Consider the following 21,177-nt stretch of genomic DNA (forward strand, 5'->3'; position numbering starts at 1 on the left):
TGGCTTGCTAGGGACTAAGTATTCATCACCTAGTGGCCAGGCTTTTAGGGATGAGTCTGTCCTTAGACACATTGGTTCTTGGAGAGTAGATATAGTCTGTTGCTTATAAGTGCTAACCTCAAGAACTGGGGGTGGTGAGGTACATTTTTTGTTTTTGTTTAAAAAAACTCAGAAGTTTTAAAAGGCATAAATCCCACACTGATACTCAGTTTCTCCTTGTCACCTGAAATGCCTTTGACAATAATGAAAAGGGAGTAGTTTAAGTAGGGATTTGTTAGTAGTTGGCTGTTATCAGTGTGTGTTTGTCCTTCATTGCCAAAGAAGACCATGCCATCAGAGAAATGATGACATGACTTACACTTGACTTTGTTTTGAGTGAGGGAGGGAGAGCTGTGCAGGTCACCAGCCTCACTTCTCCTCCAGAGCCATCTGAATCCAGTGACCAGATATGCATCAGGATGATTGGAGATGACCCAGGATGAGGCAGTTGGGGTTAAGTGACTTGCCCAAGGTCACACCTCAAGTGTCTGAGGTGAGATTTGAACTCAGGTCCTCCTGACTCTTGCACTGGTGCTATTCCACTGTACCACCTAGCTGCCCTTGGCTATTATCAAACATGATAGTGAAAATAAACCTTAATTTTACTTTCTTTTACTGAGTGAGAGTGTTCAACTAATATAAAGTATAGATTTTGTGCAAAACATATATGTTCCCATTTTTGATCTGTCATTCTTCAAACATAAGTATACTGAAATCATCCTGCTTGTCATTTCATTTCATTGCACAGTAACATTCCATCACAATCATATATACCACAGCTTGTTTAGCCAACTCCCTAATTGATCGGCATTCCTTTGATTTCCAATTCTTAACCTCCACAAAAAGAGTTGCTATAAATATTTTTTTTCCAAATTGGTCCTTTTCTTTTCCTTTTTTTGGGATGTCTTTGGGACATAGACCTAGCAGTGGTATTGTTGGATCAAAGGATATGCACAGTTTATAACCCTTTGGGTATAGCTCTAAATTGCTCTTCAGAATGGTTGGATCCATTCACAACTGCACCAACAGTGCATTAGTGTCCCAGTTTTCTCACATCTCCTCCATAAGTTGAAGCGTTTTAACCTCCAATTGATCTCTTTTTCCTGCTAGGAGAAAAAAAAAACAAACCTTAGAAAACTTCTGAAGTGCTGTGTACTTGCTTTTGAGGCAATAGACTAGAGAGATCTGCTTTGATACTATGTTCTTTTCTTGGGTAGCCCAGAGAAGTCAACTAACATTTACTAGTGAGCATTTATTAAATGCCTACTATGTGCCAGTTTCTGTGCTAAGTGCTGGGGATATAATGCAAGTTAAAAAAAACCCCAAATTACCACAAAAACAAAATCAGTCCTTCCTCTCAAGGAGCTCACAGTGTAATGATAAGGAGAGTAAGAAACTAGTGGTGATCATTGAAGGGAGGCAGGCAGAGCAGCCCCTGGGAGAAGAAGAGGAAAAGTAGCCCTATGATGGTCTTAATTTTTTAAAAAAATGAGCAGGAAGCCTTGGCTCTTGAATAAAGTACTCAGGTCCTTCTTCCTAGATCCTTAAATTCTCTAGAACCATCCTCTCTCTCCTTCAACTGCTGCTGCTGCCTTTGCCCATTTGGAGCTTTTTAATCTAGATCATGGCATCTAATGGTGGCTTGAGGCTGGGGGAATCTTTGTGTGTTTGGGAGTGGGGGAAAGGAAGTGCAAGAGAGAGGGAGGGAGAGAGGGAGGGAGGGAGGGGGAGAGAGAGAGAGAGAAAGACAGAGAGAGAGAGAGAGAGAGGTATTTGTTTGATTTGTTCCTGACCTTGGGTTTCTCAGTGCATTCTCAGTAGGAAACATTGTTCTCTATAGTAGGTAAGTACAGTGCAGTAAAAGTCAGTGTATTGTTGCCACGTAGTCTTTTTGAGATAGTCTAAGGTTTTTTACTGTTAGCATCAAGGGAATTCCAAGTACTGAATCTAGGTTTGGATCTTTACTATTAGTCAATTAAGCAAGCAATTATTATTAATCAAGAACTTCATTAAGCTCTTACCATGTCCCAGGCACTATACTAAATGCTGGAATACAAAAAAGGCAAAATCATGGTTTCTGTTCTCTAGGAACTCACATCTTAATGGGGGATATAACATGCAACCAATTACTCAAGATATATGTAGTATAAATGAGAGGTAATCTTGGGAGGCATTAGCACTGGGAGGGACCTGAAAGGTCTTATTCAGAAGGTGAGATTTGAGCTGAGACTTGAACAGTGTTGTATGTGAGGACTTTTGAGAAGGCCAGTGCCATTGGATTACCACGTGTGAAAGGGAGTAAAGTGTAAGAAGACTATAAAGATAGGAAGGGACAAGGTGTGAAGTACATTAACTGCCAACCAGAGAATTTTATATTTGATCTAGAAGTAGGTAATAGGGAGACGTTGGAATTCATCGAGTAGGGCTATCTATGATTCAGGAATTCACTCTGGCATCTGGGTAGGAGATGTGAGTGAGGAAAGACCTGAGTCAGGGAAATGACCCAGAAGACTTTTGTAACAGTCCGGGGATGAGGAGATGAAAGTTTGCAGCAAAGTGGCTGTGTAAATGGAGAGAAAGGGATAATTTTAGTGTGAGAGATGTTGTGAAGGTAGTAACTACAGTATGTAGCTGCAGTTCGGGTTATGTGGAGTGAGTGTGAGAAAGGGGTTGAGGATGACAGTGAAGCGGAGTCAGGGCAACTGATGGTGCCTACAGTAATAGAGAAACTTGGAAGGGGGAATGTTCCATTTAAGCAGGGTGCCCAAGTTAACCCTCTTCATTTCCCACCAGGTTGCAAGCCTCTGGACTTCTCCATCACCTCTTTCTTCCCCAGTACCTTCTCTCCCCCTCTACCTTTCAGCTTCCTTTTTTTATGTGCTGTCTTCTCTGAGAATTCAAGCTTCCTGGGGGCAGGAGCTGGCTTTTTACTTGTGTGTGTATTCTCAATACAATGTTTGACACATAATAAGTGTGTAATTAGTGCTTGTTGACCGATTACAGTTATATAATACTATACTGTATGCATAGAACCCTGGCTTTCATTCATTTTTAACATTGTATAAGATTGTTTTTGTAGGATAATATTTACTAGCTTTTAGAACGCAATTTGTATGATAGGAATTGCCTATATTTGGAGATACTCCTTTGGATTCCCCTCCCCTCCATTTCCAAAACTTTGAAGTTAGATCTATTTAAGAAGGGAAGTTTGCTTTTTTTTAAAGGAATTAAGACGACTGACATAAATAGTGGTTTGGAAATCTGAATTCAAATGCTGATTCTGACTTTTACTTATTCTATGATCTTGGGTCAGTCACTTAGCTTCTGTGTGCCTCAGACCATTTCTTATGGTTTGTCCTCCAAGCTGCTAGTAGTTTCCACATCCAGAGTTCCATGAAGAAAACAGCTTTTCTTCAGTATTCATGAATTTTAATTAAGACAATGTAGATGAGAGATTCCTACTTCAGGAAAAAAATTGAACCACTGGATTTGCTTCCAACTTTGAGATTCTTTCATTCCTTCATAGAAATGAATACTTTTCTATGAATCTAGAGAGTGATTACAGTATGATTTTTCTGTCTTTACAAAAATAAATAATTGCAGTGTTTCTTTAAATATCAGATATTTTTTCTGTGTGGTTTATATATATTATATATATGTAAGTACTGGTGTTAAGAAGTGAAGGTAAAAAGTTTAAAAAATTACAATTTGAGTCAGTGTAGAAAATCAACTTAATCAAAAAAAAATTTGCGTGCCATTCTTCAGAAATACATCATTTGCACAAAGTGAAGTGCAAATAGAGTAGTGATTAGTGACTACAGTGATTAGGTACTTTTATAGATGAGGAATTTTATGTTCAAAGAAGTTAACAGTATTAATAGCCCAAGACCATCAGTATTGTGAGAAATCAAGCGAGGATTCAAACATCCAGGTCCTTTGACTCCAAATTCAGTGCTCTTTATAGTAATATTTGTTAAATTAAGTGGAACTAATATTGTCCTTGCTGTAGCTACTAGGCATTTTATTTTTAATTCTAGTACTAGGCTTTGGCCAAACTTATGAACGTGGACTCATGGAATCTTTGGATTAGTAGGAAGGGAATTTAGAGTTCACCTTTCTTGATCAAAGAGGGAAGTTTTGTTTCATGGCGCCCTGACCCTTTCCAACTCCAGATAAGAGAGTTGTGGATGTATTAGGATAAACAGTATTTTTTCTGGAGCAGTAAGCAATAGCATCATCTTTACATATGGAGAACTTTTATTTATCTTTTGTCAGATGTGTGAATTTTAAGTAAAATATCCAAACATTGGTTTGTTAAGTTTATAAAAAATTAATTTATGCAAGCATTTTGCTGTGAGTATTTTGGCTCCTTCTTTGGTCTTAAATTTATGTATAGCATTTTAGCTACATTGTTTGTTAAACTCTTCCCCCCCACCATGAATTCCTTTTGCCAGCGAAAACATGGAATCTATTGATTAATCATCTCCCCTTTTTCTTTAATATTTTTTGTTCCAGAAATTTTATCTAATAATGTGGTTGTTGGAAGGTATTTATTGTTTTAAAATTAAAATGAAATTTCCTCATGTATATAGTCCCTTGAATAAAAAAAATATCAGAGCAATTCAGTTTTGAGATAGTGTGGTATTGCTTTCATTACTTCTTTCTAGGTGTCAGTTTTCTGATATCTAAGATGAAGCAGGTTAGATCAAATGATCTCCTAGATTTCTTCTGTTCTGATATTCTGACTATTCTATAGCTGCTATTACTGTTATTAATACCTTGAGTGATGTTTTCCTATTTATAAAGTGCTTTTCCATCAATTGTTTATCCTCACAACTCTGAGGCAGCCCAGGAAGATATTGTTATTCCTATTTTACAGATGAGGAACCTCAGAGACAATTTAACCAACCCCATACCTGAGCGAGAATCCCCTCCATTACATACCTGACAAGTGGTCATAATACCCTTTGCTTGAAGATGAAATACGCTCTCTTGCTGACTTATCCAAGTTCAGACGGGTGATAAGTGGTGAATCCAGGACAGAAAACCCAGCTCTTCTGATGCCGAATACACATTGATTCCACTGTAACTATCTCTTAACTTAGCTGAAATTCAACAAGTTTTTTTTAATCAAGTTTCTTATAAACCTAACCAAATTTTTGTTCTTATCTATTCATGAATGGTTCTTGAATGAATGCCCTGAAGCAAAATAATATAATTTAACCACTGTCCTGAGCAGTACATCTCTTAGACTACTGGAATTTTTCAGTTATCTTTAAAACTAAGTGCCAGTGTGCACCAGTTAGAGGGCTTTCCCAGAGCTAGGGTTCTCTTTGTTTCCCTGAAAAATGCAAAATGTGATGGTATCATTTCTGAAGCCAACACTGAGGTCATCTTGTGTCTCGCCTTTATCTCTCAGATTTGTTCATTGACAAACACATGGCAATATGGATAGTATGCTTCAAAAAAAATTCTAAGCTATATTTTAGTTTTTATTTGGGTGTTGGTTGTTTTCTTTTTATGGAAGCTGGAAAGCATTAAAACAATAACCTTTTTGTGTCACAGATGCTTTATGCACACTGTAGGCCTTTTATTGTTTTTAATAAAATTTGTAGCAGAATGACTAATAGAACATGAGCAGTGCTTATGACACTGAAGTCTATTGTGTAAGTATTGAGAGCAAAATTTGCATTCCTAGAAAAGCGTATTCAGAGTGGGGATATAGGACACACTATTTATTGCTGTTGGGAAAACATACCGCATTTTCAGCTAAGAACATTACTTAAAAGAAGCTACCTTTGAAAAATGACATTTCTTGCCGTGGAATACTGAAGTCAAGTTGAATTGGCAGTAGGAATCTGTATGTCAGGCGAGTAGTTTAGATACTATTTATAAAAATTACAGCCAACTAAACACTATTTCTCTCCTTCAGAAGCTATTTCCTGACATTCTCTTCATATATTGACTCAAATTGACCTTCCTAACATGGTGCTAGTATTGATGCTTCCAGGGCTTTTGAGTTGAATGGATGATAATATTGAATTGTTTGTTTTTTCCTGATTTTTAGAAGTGCCCTTCTGCTTTTCCAAATCATAGTTATGAATTGGTTGTTCAAAGAAATATAAAAATAGGAATAAAAATAAATTGATGAGACCTGTTGATAATACTTTTTTTTTGTTTTGTTTTCATTTTAAACAGCTGCTTCTCTCCAAGTTTTAGTGTTGTCATCTATTAAGTAGCAGCAGTCCCACTAATAGATGAGCAAACTAATCTGTCTACTGTCTTGTATCTGTTATTGTGGGTTTTAGCCTGGCTTGATAGCACAAGTTGTAAATCCCTGCAACCTAGGAAGGCTTGAGTTCAGGAGTTTTGAGCTGTAGAGCACCAAGCCAATAGTGTCAAATAACTCAAATAGAAAAGGATCCCTGTTGGCTGCATATTAACTTAGAAAACCACAAATTAACATCTAGGTTGTACTATATTTTTATTTTTATTATTAAACGTTTCCCAGTTACATTTAATTTGCTCGAGGGGGAGGAAACTGCACTTGGGAATTTTGTGGCTTAGAGTTTGACCCCTCTGCATTAAACTGATAGGTATCTAGGCCCCCAGGCTTCTACATGGACAGATTGGTACAGGATGGAGATGCTTTCATGCTCATCAGCACTGATTGGGCCTGTGAGTGGCCGCTGCATTTACAGCCCAGTGAGAGAGACTCAAATTTTAAAATAAACAAACACACGAACAAACCAGTATGTCTTTCAGTAGGTCTTGTTCTACGTTGAATAACCTGAAATTTTATTTGTATTTCTTTTTATTTAGGTAGGAAGGGACTGACTAGGAAAGGAGAACAAACATTGTACAAAAATGTTGTCTGACATAATTCAAAATGTTAAATAAGAAATTAGGTTTTAAGTAACAAAGTTTTACTTTATGCCACTACAGATAGACTCTAAAAGATTGTGTCCCAGAAGTTTACTTTAAACTTGGAATATGTACTGTATTTTCCCATAGGAAAAGTGTTTTAAATGGTAGTTAGGTTTTTAAGATAATCCATAAATGTCCTTTTTACCTATAATGTAGTTTGAAATATCATATATTTGCCGTGAAAAATAATTAGCAAACAATATTTCAACATTAGCAGTTAAGCAAACTTGAAAAACAATATAATTTGAGAAGGGATAATTTAAAATATTTTTTTTCCTTGATTTTAGTGCTTTAAGAAAAGCAGGATTAATTAGAGAATGAAGAAGTACACAGAAACTTTTGTGGAAACTTTGAAGGGGACTTCTGGCTTCAGAACACTTTAGGGTTAATGACATTCTTCAGTATGTCTAACCGTTTTTCCTTACTGACCCCTCCTACTTAATTAGAAGCTTCTTGAGGATAGGCTCTGTGTCTTCTTCAGTTTTGCCTCTTTAGCTACTTCTGGCAGCTATGATACAGTGTTATAATGTACAGTGATTGTAAATGGTACAAGTGAGAGAGTGGATAGAGTCCTGGGGTTGGAATCAGGAAGACCAGAGTTCACATCTAGCTTCAGATACTTATTAACCATGTGTCCCTGGGCAAGTCACTTAACCTGTTTGCTTCAGTTTTTTCAGCTGCCCAATGGGAATAATAATAATAGCATCTAGACATCGCAGAGTTGTGAGGATGGAATGGAGTAATATTTGTAAAAGTGTTTAACACATATTGCTCAGGAAAGGAGAAGGGAAGAAAGAGAGGGAGAGAATTGGGAACTCAGTTGTAAAAAACAAATGTTAAAAAATTGTTTTTACATATAATTGGGAAATATATCCATAGAAAAAAGTGCTTAGCATAGTATCTGGTATAGTAGGTGCTATAGAAATACTTATCCCCTTCTTATTCCCCTCTCTACTTTTCTTACCACTTTGTTTTGCAAATTAAGTTCTCATAAAAATATTTATTAAATTGAAAGACTTTCCTTTCTCTTGATATACTTGAATTACTAGTATTACTCTTAGGTCTGTCTACCCTGGTTAAGACTTAGAGGGTTTAGGTCTTATACTGTTTTCATTTAGAAGGAAACCAAATCTTAGTCTTCAAAGCAACATTTCTTTTTCTGAATCCCCTGGGATTTCTTCTTCTTCTTGATCTTCTTCCAGTGCCTCTACTTCTCTGTCTTTGCCACTTTCTTGTGATCTCATGGCCTTTGAGAATTGCGGATTTGAATCAAGCTCTAAATAGTCAGTTGTTTCCCACCTCATATAGGCCAGGTCCCTTGCCTGTTCCTCAAAACAGGAAGCTGTGTACCACAGGAATTCTGTGAGTGAGGGGTGGAATAGGAGAGATAGGAGGGAATGCATCTTTGGATAAGGAAAAAGCCCTTCTCCAAAGGACAAGTGGCATGGTGGATAGAGAGAAGGTGTATTTCTGGTTGCTTACCCTACTTGCTCGCAGGACAAGAACAGAATCCTTTACACCAGTGCTGCTTGGACAGTAATTACCTACTTAGTTTGGTATACTGTTTTTTACAGCTTCTGAAATATACTAGTTTTGGTATTCATTCCATGAAATAAAGTTAAGACATGATTTTCAAGTTTTTACCTTGCTTTATTTATAAAATCACTGGACTAGCTGAAAGTCATGACAAAACCTAGTCATAATAGTTCAAGAAATTATCAATGAGCTGGATATGGTGATGCATACTTGTAATTGCTAATACTAAGGGAGGCCAAAGCTAGTGGATATAGCTTGAGTTTGGGGCTTCTGAGTTACAATAAGACTAAAGTTGATCAGGTGTCCTTAGTAAGTCTAGCAGAAGAATGATGAGCCATTGAGAGCAGAGGTTGCTTAAGGATGACAGGTCAGAAAAACTGAGCAGGTTAAAGCTTCTATGCTTATCAGCTTTTGGTTAAGGCTCATGAGTGACTACTGTATTTTCTGACTGGGCTGGAAAATCTAAAAAACAAAAACAAAAAACCCCTCACACATCACTTCCTGAAAGAAACATCAGAATGAAAACTCCCAGCAACAACAGAGCCAAAACCCATGGCTTCCAGATCAAAGAAAAAAATGCAAACAGACAGAAATAAAGTGTTTAACTACCAAGGAACCACAGTAAGGATCACACACATTTTTGCAGCTACCAGTTAATAGGCATAGAGAACATGGAATAGATATTATAAAAGACAAAACATGCAGGCTTACAATACTGATATTAAATGCTTGGTGACTGAGGTGGTTCCTAGGCTCTCTTCCTAAAATTATGCAAGGAAGGAAAGGAAGGGAACTTAAGATGTATTAGAACCAGAGGACAAAGAATTAGCAAGCATATATCTCCTTCCCAACCTTACATTCCCCTGAAAAAAAATGCCATGCAATAAATATGCCTAGTCGGGGAAGCAAAACAAATTCTTACATTGACCATGTCTAGAAACACATGCCTTGTGTGTCTAGTTCATCATGTCTGAGGAGGTAGATAGTATTCTAAATCATCACACCTCTGGAATAATGGTTGATCATTACATTGATCAAAGTTCTTAAAACTTTCAAAATTATTTTTTCCCAAAGTTATAGTATAAATTATTCTCCTGGTTCTGCTTGTTTCTCGCTGCGTCATCTCAAAGTGAGGGGTTCAAGTAACATTTGCCCTCCCCACATCTTTATGTACACTTCACCTTGTGTGTCCCCTGTCCCCCTGCCTCGTGTGAGGTAAGTTCCTTCCCATTCCTCCATTTTTCTTCTTCTTTAGTATACCCTCACCCCTTCCTTTTTTTTTTTTTTTTAAATCATCAAAATATAACAATCACTCTAAGGCCCTGTATCTTATTTGACTCCCACCATGACCTTTTTTAAAGGGCATTTTCTCCAGTTGCCCCCTTTGCCCAGAACTCTGTCCCTTCTTATCTTTACCTCCTGACTGAAAGGCAAGGAAGTTGAGGTGGAGATGAAGAGGGACAGAGTTCCTTCCATCTTTAAAGTCCCATCTTCTTGGAAGCCTTTCCCAACCCACCTGAATCTTACTACTTTCTGTCTGAGATTGTCTCCAATTTATCCTGTATGTATCTTCAACAGCATTTTTTTTGCATTTTTTTCTCCTTCATTAAATTGTAAACTCCTTAAAAGCAGACTTTTTTTTTTGCTTTCTTTGTATTCTCAGCACTTACCACAGTGCCTGCACATAGTAGACACTTAATAAATGATTGTTGACTTGTTTGAATTGGCTTGAAGGTTAGAGGGAAAGGAGGGCTGATGATATTGGGACAATTGGTAGGAAAAAATGGGAGGTGAATTTATTTATTTTTTTTGTTGTTAATTGTCTTAAAATTTTTTCAAATTTATTAAATTTGTTTTCATTTTTCAGCAATCACCTCCAAAAGTTCCAAACATTCTCACCCTTCATCCCCCCTCCCCCCTCCCTCCCCAAGATAGCATGCAGTCTTATATGGGCTCTACACATACATTCCTATTAAACACATTTTCACATTAGTCATGTTGCATAGAAGAATTAAAATGAATGGAAAAACCCATGAAAAAAACAAAACATAACAAAAGAGAAAATAGTCTGCTTCATTCTGTGTTCCAACTCCATAGTTCTTTCTCTGGATGTGAATGACATTTTACATTATGAGTCCTTTGGAAATGTTTTAAGTTCTTTCATTGAGTCGAAGGGCTAAATCTATCAAAACCAGTCCTCGCACTCTGTGGCTGTTGCTGTGTATAATGTTTGTTCTCCTGATTCTGCTCACTTTGCTCAGCATCAGTTCACATAAGTCTTTCCAGGTTTTTCTGAAGTCTGTCCATTCGTCATTTCTTTTTTCTTTAAATTTAATTATTTTTAGTTTTCAACATTCACTTGCACAAAATTTTGAATTTCTAATTTTTTTCCCCTTCTCTCCCCTCCACCCACCCCAGGACAGCATGTATTCTGATTACCCTTTCCTCCAATCTGCTCTCCCTTCTACCTCTTCCCCTCCCCGTATCTCCTTCCCTTCTGTTTTCTTATAGGGCAAGATAGATTTCTATACCCCGTTGCCTCTATATGTTATTTCCTAGTTTCATGTAAAAACAATTTTTAACATTCATTTTTAAAGCTTTGAGTTACATATTCTCTCCCTTCCCCCCTCCCCACCCACCTTCTTTGAGAAGGCCAGCAATTCCATATAGGTTATATGTGTGTAGTTATACAAAACACTTCCATAACAGTCATATTGTAAAAAACTAGCTATATTTCCCTCTATCCTGTCCTGCCCTCCATTTATTCTATTCTCTCCTTTGACCTGTTCCTGGAGAAGGTGAATTTAAAGATATATAGAAGGAATAGCCTTCTGTGAGAAGAGTCCTCCCTGGAGTAGACAGTAAATAGTGGAAATAGTGTAGTCAAGGAATTCTAGAATTAGAAGGTGGTATATGGTCTGCTTCAGGTTATTTATGATTATTTAAGGAGATGTTATATTGAAAAATCTATTTTCCTTTTCAGTTTTTACAAATACTCATTTTTTTTTTTTTACTATAGGAACTTAGATATGGAAAAGAATCATTGTGGATTGGAATTAATTTGGATAATTTTAAAAATAAGATTAATAAGATTTTGAGGTCTGAATTTTCTCCCCCTTCCCCAATATGGTGTGCAGCCTGATATAGGCTCTACATATACATTCATATTAAACATATTTTCACATTAGTCATGTCGTAAAGAAGAATTAGAACCAATGTGAGGAATTATGAGAAAAAACACACAAAAAAGAGCAAATAGTACGCTTCGATCTGCATTCAGACTCCATAGTTCTTTTCTTTGGATATGGATAGCATTTTTCATCATGAGTCATTTGGAGTTGTCTTAGATCCTTACATTGCTAAGCAGAGATGAGTCTGTCAAAGTTAGTCATTACACAGTGTTGCTGTTGTGTTGTAAAATGTTCTTCAGGTTCTGCTCATTTCACTCAGCATCAATTCATATAAGTCTTTCCAGGTTTTTCTGAAGTCTTCCTGTTCATCATGTCTTATAGCATGATAGTATTCCATTACATTCATATTCCATAGCTTGTTCAGCCATTCCCCAGTTGATGGGCATCCCCTCAATTTCTAATTCTTGGCTACTGTAAAAAGAGCTGCCATAAATATTTTTGTACTTGTGGGTCCTTTTCCCATTTTTATGATCTCTTCAGGATACAGACCTAGAAGGGGTATTGCTGGGTCAAAAGGTGTGCACAGTTTTATAGCCCTTTGGGCATAGTTGCAAATTGCTCTCCAGAATGGTTGGATCAGTTCACAACTCCACCAACAATGCATTAGTGTTCCAGTTTTCCCACATCTCCAACATTTGTCATTTTCCTCTGACAAGTGTGATATGATTTGGTTAGCCATAATTGAGGAGGCAGTTCTTGAAGTTGGCCTTGAAAGAAGGATAGAGTTTGGATTGACAGAAAGAAGAAGAAATACTATGGCAGGGCTATGTGCTCTGTAGGACAGCGTGAGGAAAGAAATGAACATGATATGTGATAAAAAATGTGAATAGTGGCCTGACAGGAATTGAGTCCATGTTGGACAACACTGGAAGAAGGTAAATAGATAAGGTGGGAGTATATGATGGAATTGGAAAGAGTATTTTAAATTTTCATGTATTAGAAATATTGAGTTATTTATAATTTATACATCTTTCAAAATCTCTCTCTCTCTTTTAAATTTTCTAGTGCCTCTACCTCTCATTCGGACCATTCAGTGCATTTAAAATCAGCTTCTGTCATATCATCGGATTCTATTTCAACTTCTGCAGAGAACTTTTCTCCTGACTTGAGGGTATGTATGTTTTGAAAGTGATTATCAGTTGACTTTAGTTGATTACTTGTTGATAGACATACTCTGATGAGCATAGACTTAATATCTAAGCCAGAGGGATCAAACTTGCTGTCTGGATGTAACCTATCAAACTCTCCAGTATAGCTCAAACCAGATAAAAATATAATTGGGAAGTGTTTAATGAAAGAAATAAAAATATAACACATATACCACTGACCTAAATAACCTCTCTAAAACTTGGTGTTGAGAGGGAAGGAGTCTCTAAAGGCCAGCTGGTCAGTACAAACTATGTTTTTAGTTTTGACTAACAAATGATCTTTTTGAAACACTGTTAGAAACTTCTGAGGCAGTACTGAACTTGGAGTTGGGAGGACATGAATTTGAGCCCAGGGTTTGATCCTTGTTAGCTCCATGACACTCTGCAAGTCACTGAACCCCTCTGAACTTCAGTTTTCCTGTCTGTAATAAGGAAATAATGACGTCTTTAATTCTTTAATAATGTGAGGTGCTGTGAGGCTCAAGTGAGATATCATATAAAGTAGAGAAGTAAAAATGTTATTAATTTACAATATTCAGTTAATTTACAATACTCACTTTAAATAAACCTTTTACATTGGTGAAAATTACTCCTTTTCTATTCCATGAAGCCTTTTCTCAGATTTTTCCAGTTGCTAGTACTCTTTTTTTATATCGCTTTGTATTTGTTATTTTTGTCTCTAGCATGTCCCTGAGGTGATTGTAAGCTCCTGTTCTGTTTTTGTCTATATGCATATTTTTACATGGGATGGTTAAAATAGAGACCTTGAAGTTAGTGGTAAAACTATAAATCTAATCTTCCCAAAAGAAATTTCTGGAAATTTCGCCTTAAATTTCTGAATTACAAAATAGACCTCAGCACCTACCGGGGTATATTGTGCATAATAGATGCTTCAGAAATGTTTGTTGAATTAAATTAGCATATTGAAAGTTTACTATTCTTATAATAAAGTGAGAGAGAGAGAGAGAGAGAGAGAGAGAGAGAGAGAGAGAGAGAGAGAAAGAAAGACAGAGGTGAATGATGATGAGGTGGCCTTAATCCTTGTCAAGACTAACTCCTCTACTTGTTCCAGCAGTCCCACTCTACCTTGTCTCCTCCAGCAGCTCGTCCCTTCGGGCATCTCCACTCTTTCCTTATTTTCAATCTCTCCCTGTCTACTGGCTAATTTCCTTTTGTCTACATACATATCTAGGTCGCTGCATTCTGAAAAAAACCTTCACTTCATCCTTCCATCCCTTCTAACTGCTGCCTTGTATCTCTTTTGCCCTTTGTAGCTTAACTCCTTAACAAGGCCATTATAATCGGTGCCTCCATTTTCTGTCCTCTAGTTCTCTTCTCAAATAATCCCTTACCATCTTTCTTCAGTCCCTGTCATTCCTGTGAAACTGGTCTCTCCAAAGTGACTAATGATCTCTTAGTTGCCTTTTCTCAGTCCTCATTCTCCTCAACCTCTCTGCAGCCTGTGACCCTATTGATTCCTCTCTCCTAGTTTTCCTCCTCCCGGTCTCATCATTCTTTCTCTCTCTCTTTTGCTGAATGCTCATCAACATCACACCCTCTCATCATGAGTGCCCCTTAGGGTACTGTCCTGGACCCTCTTCTCCCTCAAAACTATGTCATTCAGTGAACTCATCAGCTCCCATGGATTTAAGTGTCATCTTTATGCTAATGATTCTCAAATTTACCCATCTTGCCTTAATCCCTCATGTATTATGTTATTTCTCTTGTTTCACTGAGAAATAGAAATATAGAATTACAGATTTACAGAATCACAGATTTATAGGGGAGCTCAGAGATTGTTTAGTTCAATCCATACCTGACAAAGAATTTGTACTATAGTATCTCAAACAAGTATTCGTCCAAACTTAGCTTAAGGACTTCATGTTAGGGATAACTCACTGCTTCCTGAGCTACCCTTTTTATTTTTGGATCATTTCACTTGTCAGGAAGGTTCTTTTGACATCAACCTGAAATTTACCTTTCTGTAGCTTCTATGCATTACTGAATGTTTTTAGTAAAATAATTTCTTTTTTTTTTTTTAACTTATCTAAAATCTTTATTCGTTTGAAGAGTTTAATGAATGGCCCTTCAAAGTTTGAATGATTCTTTTTTTTTTTTGTTATTAATTTTTAACATTTATTTTCACACAATTTTGGGTTACAAATTTTCTCCCCTTTTCTCCCCTCCCCCCCCCAATCCCGAGCTTTCTAATTGCCCCTGTGACCTATCTGCTCTCTCCTCTATCCTCCCTCCCTGCCCTTGTCTCCGTCTTCTCTTTTGTCCTGTAGGACCAAATAGCTTTCTTGACCCCTTAACCTGTATTTCTTGTAACCCCGTGGTAAGAACATTACATTTGGTCCTAACACTTTGAGTTCCAACCTCCTTAGCTCCCTCCCTCTCCACCCCTTCCCCTTGAAAGACAGGCAATTCAATATAGGCCATATCTGTTTAGTTTTGCAAATGATTTCCATACTAGTTGTGTTGTATAGGACTAACTATATTTCCCTCCATCCTATTCTGTCCCCCTTTACTTCTATTTTCTTATGGTCCTTTCCCTCCCCATGAGTGTCGACTTCGTATTGCATTCTCCTCCCCATGCCCTCCCCTCTATCCTCCCCCCCACCCTGCTTGTGCCCCTGTCCCCCACTCTCCTGTATTATGAGATAGGTTTTCCTATCAAAATGAGTGTGCATTATATTCTTTCCTTTAGTGGAATGTGATGAGAGTAGACCTCATGTTTTTCTCTTGCCTCCCCTCTTTATCCCATCACTAATAAGTCTTTTGCTTGCCTCTTTTATGAGAGATAATTTGCCCCATATAACTTTTCCCTTTCTCCTCCCAATATTTCTCTCTCACTGCTTGATTTCATTTTTTTTTTTTTTAATATATGATCCCATCCTCTTCAGTTCACTCTGTGCACTCTGTCTCTATGTATGTGTGCGTGTGTGCATGTGTGTGTGTGTGTACTCCCACCCAGTGCCCAGATACTGAAATGTTTCAAGAGTTATAAATATTGTCTTTCCATGTAGGAATGTAAACAGTTCAACTTTAGTAAGTCCCTTATGATTTCTCTTTGCTGTTCGCCTTTTCATGGTGCTCTTCATTCTTGTGTTAGAAAGTCAAATTTTCTTTCCAGCTCTGGTCTTTTCATCAGGAAAATTTGAAAGTCTTCTATTTCATTGAAAGACCATTTTTTCTCCTGAAGTATTATAGTCAGTTTTGCTGGGTAGGTGATTCTTGGCTTCAGTCCTAGTTCCTTTGACTTCTGGAATATCCTATTCCATTCCCTTCTATCCCTCAATGTAGAGGGTGCCAGATCTTGTGCTATCCTGATTGTATTTCCACAGTACTTGAATTGTTTCTTTCTAGCTGCTTGCAATATTTTCTCTTTCACCTGGGAATTCTGGAATTTGGCCACAATGCTCCTAGGAGTTTCTCTTTTTGGATCTCTTTCATGCGGTGTTCTGCGGATTCCTTGAATGTTTATTTTGCCTTCTGGTTCTAGAATCTCAGGGCAGTTTTCCTTGATAATTTCATGGAAGATGATGTCTAGGCTCTTCTTTTGATCATGGTTTTCAGGTAGTCCCAGAATTTTTACATTGTCTCTCCTGATTCTATTTTCCAGGTCAGTTGTTTTTCCAATAAGATATTTCACATTATCTTCCATTTTTCGAATCTGCGCGGTATGTTCTGAGATATCTGTCTTTCTCGAAAAGTCCTTAGCGTCCATCTGTACCATTCCAGATTTGAAAGATCTATTTTCTTCAGTGAGCTTTTGAATCTCCTTTTCCATTTGGTTAATTCTGCTTTTGAAAGCATTGTTCTCCTCATTGGCCCCTTGCACCTCCCTTGCCAGCTGAGTTAGGCTAGTTCTCAAGGTGCCAATTTCTTCAAGATTTTTTTGGTTCTCCTTTAGCAGGGAGCTGATCTGCTTTTCATGCTTCTCCCTCATCCCTCTCATTTCCCTTCCCAGTCTTTCCTCCACCTCTCTAACTTGATTTTCAAAATTCTTTTTGAGCTCTTCCATGGCCCGAGCCCATTGGGTGGGCTGGGACACAGAATCCTCGATTTCTGTGTCTTTGCCTGATGGCAAGCATTGTTCCTCCCCATCAGAAAGGAAGGGAGGAAGTGTCTTTTCTCCAAGAAAGTACCCTTCAATAGTTTTATTTCTTTTCCCTTTTCTTGGCATTTTCTCCAACCAGTGGCCTGACCTCTGAATGTTCTCCTCACACCCACCTCGCCTCCTGGTCCTCCCAGCCAGCGTTTGCGGACTGAGATTCAAATGCTGCTTCCCGCCTTAGGATTTTTGGCGGGGGCAGGACTGCTATTCAGTGTGAGATTAAGTTCAGGTGGTCAGTTTCGGGGCAGGGCGGCCTCTCAGGCACAGTTCCCTCTGGGGGTTTATGCACAGACCTTCCACAATGGATCCAGGCTCCCGCCCGTTTGGGGAGCCCCTGTCTGTAGCCGCCTCTCAGCTTCTATCTCCTGGGGGGGCCCGAGCCATGGGGGCACCCCACTCCCCTCTCAACCCGCCAAAGAGACTCTCTCACCCACCCCCGTCAGTCACCTGTTGGTGGGGGGGGCCTGTGCCGCCGCTGAAGATCCCGCCTCTGGAGCCCTCTCAGATCTGTGCCCCTCGGAGCCGCGGCCGCCGCCGCAGGTCCGGGCTGGGCTCCGCGTCTGCAGCGCGACGGACCTTTTGCGAGAGGTTTGCAGGTCCCTCTGTGGGTGGGGGGACCCGCATGGCTGCTGGAGATCCCGTCCCCGTAGCCCTCTTGGATCTCTTTCCCTCAGTGTCGCGGCCGCAGGCAGGGCCGCACTCCGCTCCCCGTCCCGGCGCCCAGTCCACGGCACGGCGAGAGGTCCACAGGTCTCTCCGGAGCAGAAATCTCCCTCGCTCCAATACTCCGTGGTCTCTGGGTGCAGAATTCGCCCTGGCTTGGTCCCCTCTGCCGTTCTGTGGTTTGTGGGTTCGGAGCTATGTGTATGTGCGTCTTTCTACTTCGCCATCTTGGCTCCGCCCCCCTAGTAAAATAATTTCTTAAACTCATTCGAAATTTGTCTTAAACTCATCAGAAAATGCATCTGAATTTTCTCCGTAAGAGGTAACATAGTACAGTGCTTCAGATGCAGTGTTTGAGATTAATTCCTGTGTTCAAATGCTACCTCTCTCCCTGACTGTGTAACCATAGGCTTAGTAATTTCATTTAGCCCCTCTAAACCTTACTTTCCTTAAGCTGTCAAGTTACATTATAGGCTCCTTGGGAAGCTCAAAAGAGATCATGTCTGTGATAGCTTTGAAAACTTTAAAGTTATTATTTTTCATTTTATAGCATGGACCCAGATTGAGTTAATATTTTATGTTCTGAGTCACCAAATTAAGGAATTCAATATAATTTGAATCCACAAGTGTTCAGTTTCATCAATAAAAATATAAAATGGAATTGCATTCAGTTAAATTCTTAAGTGGCGTTTTCTGTTATATATAGTAGCATTTGCATTTGAGGTAAGTTTTTATATTATTTATATTAATGCAGTAGAGTGCTTTACTAAATTCTAAAAATAATGCATTAATTCCAGACCCACAAATGAAATGTGATTACAGTTTATTTAGTTTAATGTTCAGTTAGTGTAAAGTTGTATTTACTCCAGATTTCTGTCCTTTATAAACTCCTATGGAATGCAGAAAAAGAAATAATTAGTAATGGCCATTGACAAAATTATGACTTTTGAGATTTACTTTAGCTTTCAAAACTTCCTCACTTTTCAGGGTATCTATCCTTGATTCTCTTGATTTCTGCTAAATATGTTAATTACAGAATAATCAGATTTCGTCTCATCAGATTTTCTATTCAGCTCTGGTCTTTTCATCAAGAATGCTTGAAAGTCCTGTATTTCATTGAATGACTATTGTTTCCCCCTGAAGTATTATAGTCAGTTTTGCTGGGTAGGTGATTCTTGGCTTCAGTCCTAGTTCCTTTGACTTCTGGAATATCCTATTCCATTCCCTTCTATCCCTCAATGTAGAGGGTGCCAGATCTTGTGCTATCCTGATTGTATTTCCACAGTACTTGAATTGTTTCTTTCTAGCTGCTTGCAATATTTTCTCTTTCACCTGGGAATTCTGGAATTTGGCCACAATGCTCCTAGGAGTTTCTCTTTTTGGATCTCTTTCATGCGGTGTTCTGCGGATTCCTTGAATGTTTATTTTGCCTTCTGGTTCTAGAATCTCAGGGCAGTTTTCCTTGATAATTTCATGGAAGATGATGTCTAGGCTCTTCTTTTGATCATGGTTTTCAGGTAGTCCCAGAATTTTTACATTGTCTCTCCTGATTCTATTTTCCAGGTCAGTTGTTTTTCCAATAAGATATTTCACATTATCTTCCATTTTTCGAATCTGCGCGGTATGTTCTGAGATATCTGTCTTTCTCGAAAAGTCCTTAGCGTCCATCTGTACCATTCCAGATTTGAAAGATCTATTTTCTTCAGTGAGCTTTTGAATCTCCTTTTCCATTTGGTTAATTCTGCTTTTGAAAGCATTGTTCTCCTCATTGGCCCCTTGCACCTCCCTTGCCAGCTGAGTTAGGCTAGTTCTCAAGGTGCCAATTTCTTCAAGATTTTTTTGGTTCTCCTTTAGCAGGGAGCTGATCTGCTTTTCATGCTTCTCCCTCATCCCTCTCATTTCCCTTCCCAGTCTTTCCTCCACCTCTCTAACTTGATTTTCAAAATTCTTTTTGAGCTCTTCCATGGCCCGAGCCCATTGGGTGGGCTGGGACACAGAATCCTCGATTTCTGTGTCTTTGCCTGATGGCAAGCATTGTTCCTCCCCATCAGAAAGGAAGGGAGGAAGTGTCTTTTCTCCAAGAAAGTACCCTTCAATAGTTTTATTTCTTTTCCCTTTTCTTGGCATTTTCTCCAACCAGTGGCCTGACCTCTGAATGTTCTCCTCACACCCACCTCGCCTCCTGGTCCTCCCAGCCAGCGTTTGCGGACTGAGATTCAAATGCTGCTTCCCGCCTTAGGATTTTTGGCGGGGGCAGGACTGCTATTCAGTGTGAGATTAAGTTCAGGTGGTCAGTTTCGGGGCAGGGCGGCCTCTCAGGCACAGTTCCCTCTGGGGGTTTATGCACAGACCTTCCACAATGGATCCAGGCTCCCGCCCGTTTGGGGAGCCCCTGTCTGTAGCCGCCTCTCAGCTTCTATCTCCTGGGGGGGCCCGAGCCATGGGGGCACCCCACTCCCCTCTCAACCCGCCAAAGAGACTCTCTCACCCACCCCCGTCAGTCACCTGTTGGTGGGGGGGGCCTGTGCCGCCGCTGAAGATCCCGCCTCTGGAGCCCTCTCAGATCTGTGCCCCTCGGAGCCGCGGCCGCCGCCGCAGGTCCGGGCTGGGCTCCGCGTCTGCAGCGCGACGGACCTTTTGCGAGAGGTTTGCAGGTCCCTCTGTGGGTGGGGGGACCCGCATGGCTGCTGGAGATCCCGTCCCCGTAGCCCTCTTGGATCTCTTTCCCTCAGTGTCGCGGCCGCAGGCAGGGCCGCACTCCGCTCCCCGTCCCGGCGCCCAGTCCACGGCACGGCGAGAGGTCCACAGGTCTCTCCGGAGCAGAAATCTCCCTCGCTCCAATACTCCGTGGTCTCTGGGTGCAGAATTCGCCCTGGCTTGGTCCCCTCTGCCGTTCTGTGGTTTGTGGGTTCGGAGCTATGTGTATGTGCGTCTTTCTACTTCGCCATCTTGGCTCCGCCCCCCTAGTAAAATAATTTCTTAAACTCATTCGAAATTTGTCTTAAACTCATCAGAAAATGCATCTGAATTTTCTCCGTAAGAGGTAACATAGTACAGTGCTTCAGATGCAGTGTTTGAGATTAATTCCTGTGTTCAAATGCTACCTCTCTCCCTGACTGTGTAACCATAGGCTTAGTAATTTCATTTAGCCCCTCTAAACCTTACTTTCCTTAAGCTGTCAAGTTACATTATAGGCTCCTTGGGAAGCTCAAAAGAGATCATGTCTGTGATAGCTTTGAAAACTTTAAAGTTATTATTTTTCATTTTATAGCATGGACCCAGATTGAGTTAATATTTTATGTTCTGAGTCACCAAATTAAGGAATTCAATATAATTTGAATCCACAAGTGTTCAGTTTCATCAATAAAAATATAAAATGGAATTGCATTCAGTTAAATTCTTAAGTGGCGTTTTCTGTTATATATAGTAGCATTTGCATTTGAGGTAAGTTTTTATATTATTTATATTAATGCAGTAGAGTGCTTTACTAAATTCTAAAAATAATGCATTAATTCCAGACCCACAAATGAAATGTGATTACAGTTTATTTAGT

General features: G+C 39.3%; 1 protein-coding gene across 2 annotated transcripts in view; it reads left to right on the forward strand.

Moving 5' to 3' along the window:
- MTMR2 (myotubularin related protein 2) overlaps positions 1 to 21,177 on the forward strand; it is a 126,360-nt gene that overhangs the window by 23,152 nt on the left and 82,031 nt on the right. For both annotated transcript variants that reach the window (XM_072616390.1, XM_072616391.1), the window contains one exon: positions 12,699 to 12,804. In XM_072616390.1, the coding sequence (XP_072472491.1) occupies positions 12,699 to 12,804 (106 nt within the window). The remainder of the gene's footprint in view (positions 1 to 12,698; positions 12,805 to 21,177) is intronic.

Source organism: Notamacropus eugenii, chromosome 5 (genome assembly GCF_028372415.1).
Source record: "Notamacropus eugenii isolate mMacEug1 chromosome 5, mMacEug1.pri_v2, whole genome shotgun sequence".
In the NCBI taxonomy this organism is placed as follows: Eukaryota; Metazoa; Chordata; class Mammalia; order Diprotodontia; family Macropodidae; genus Notamacropus; species Notamacropus eugenii.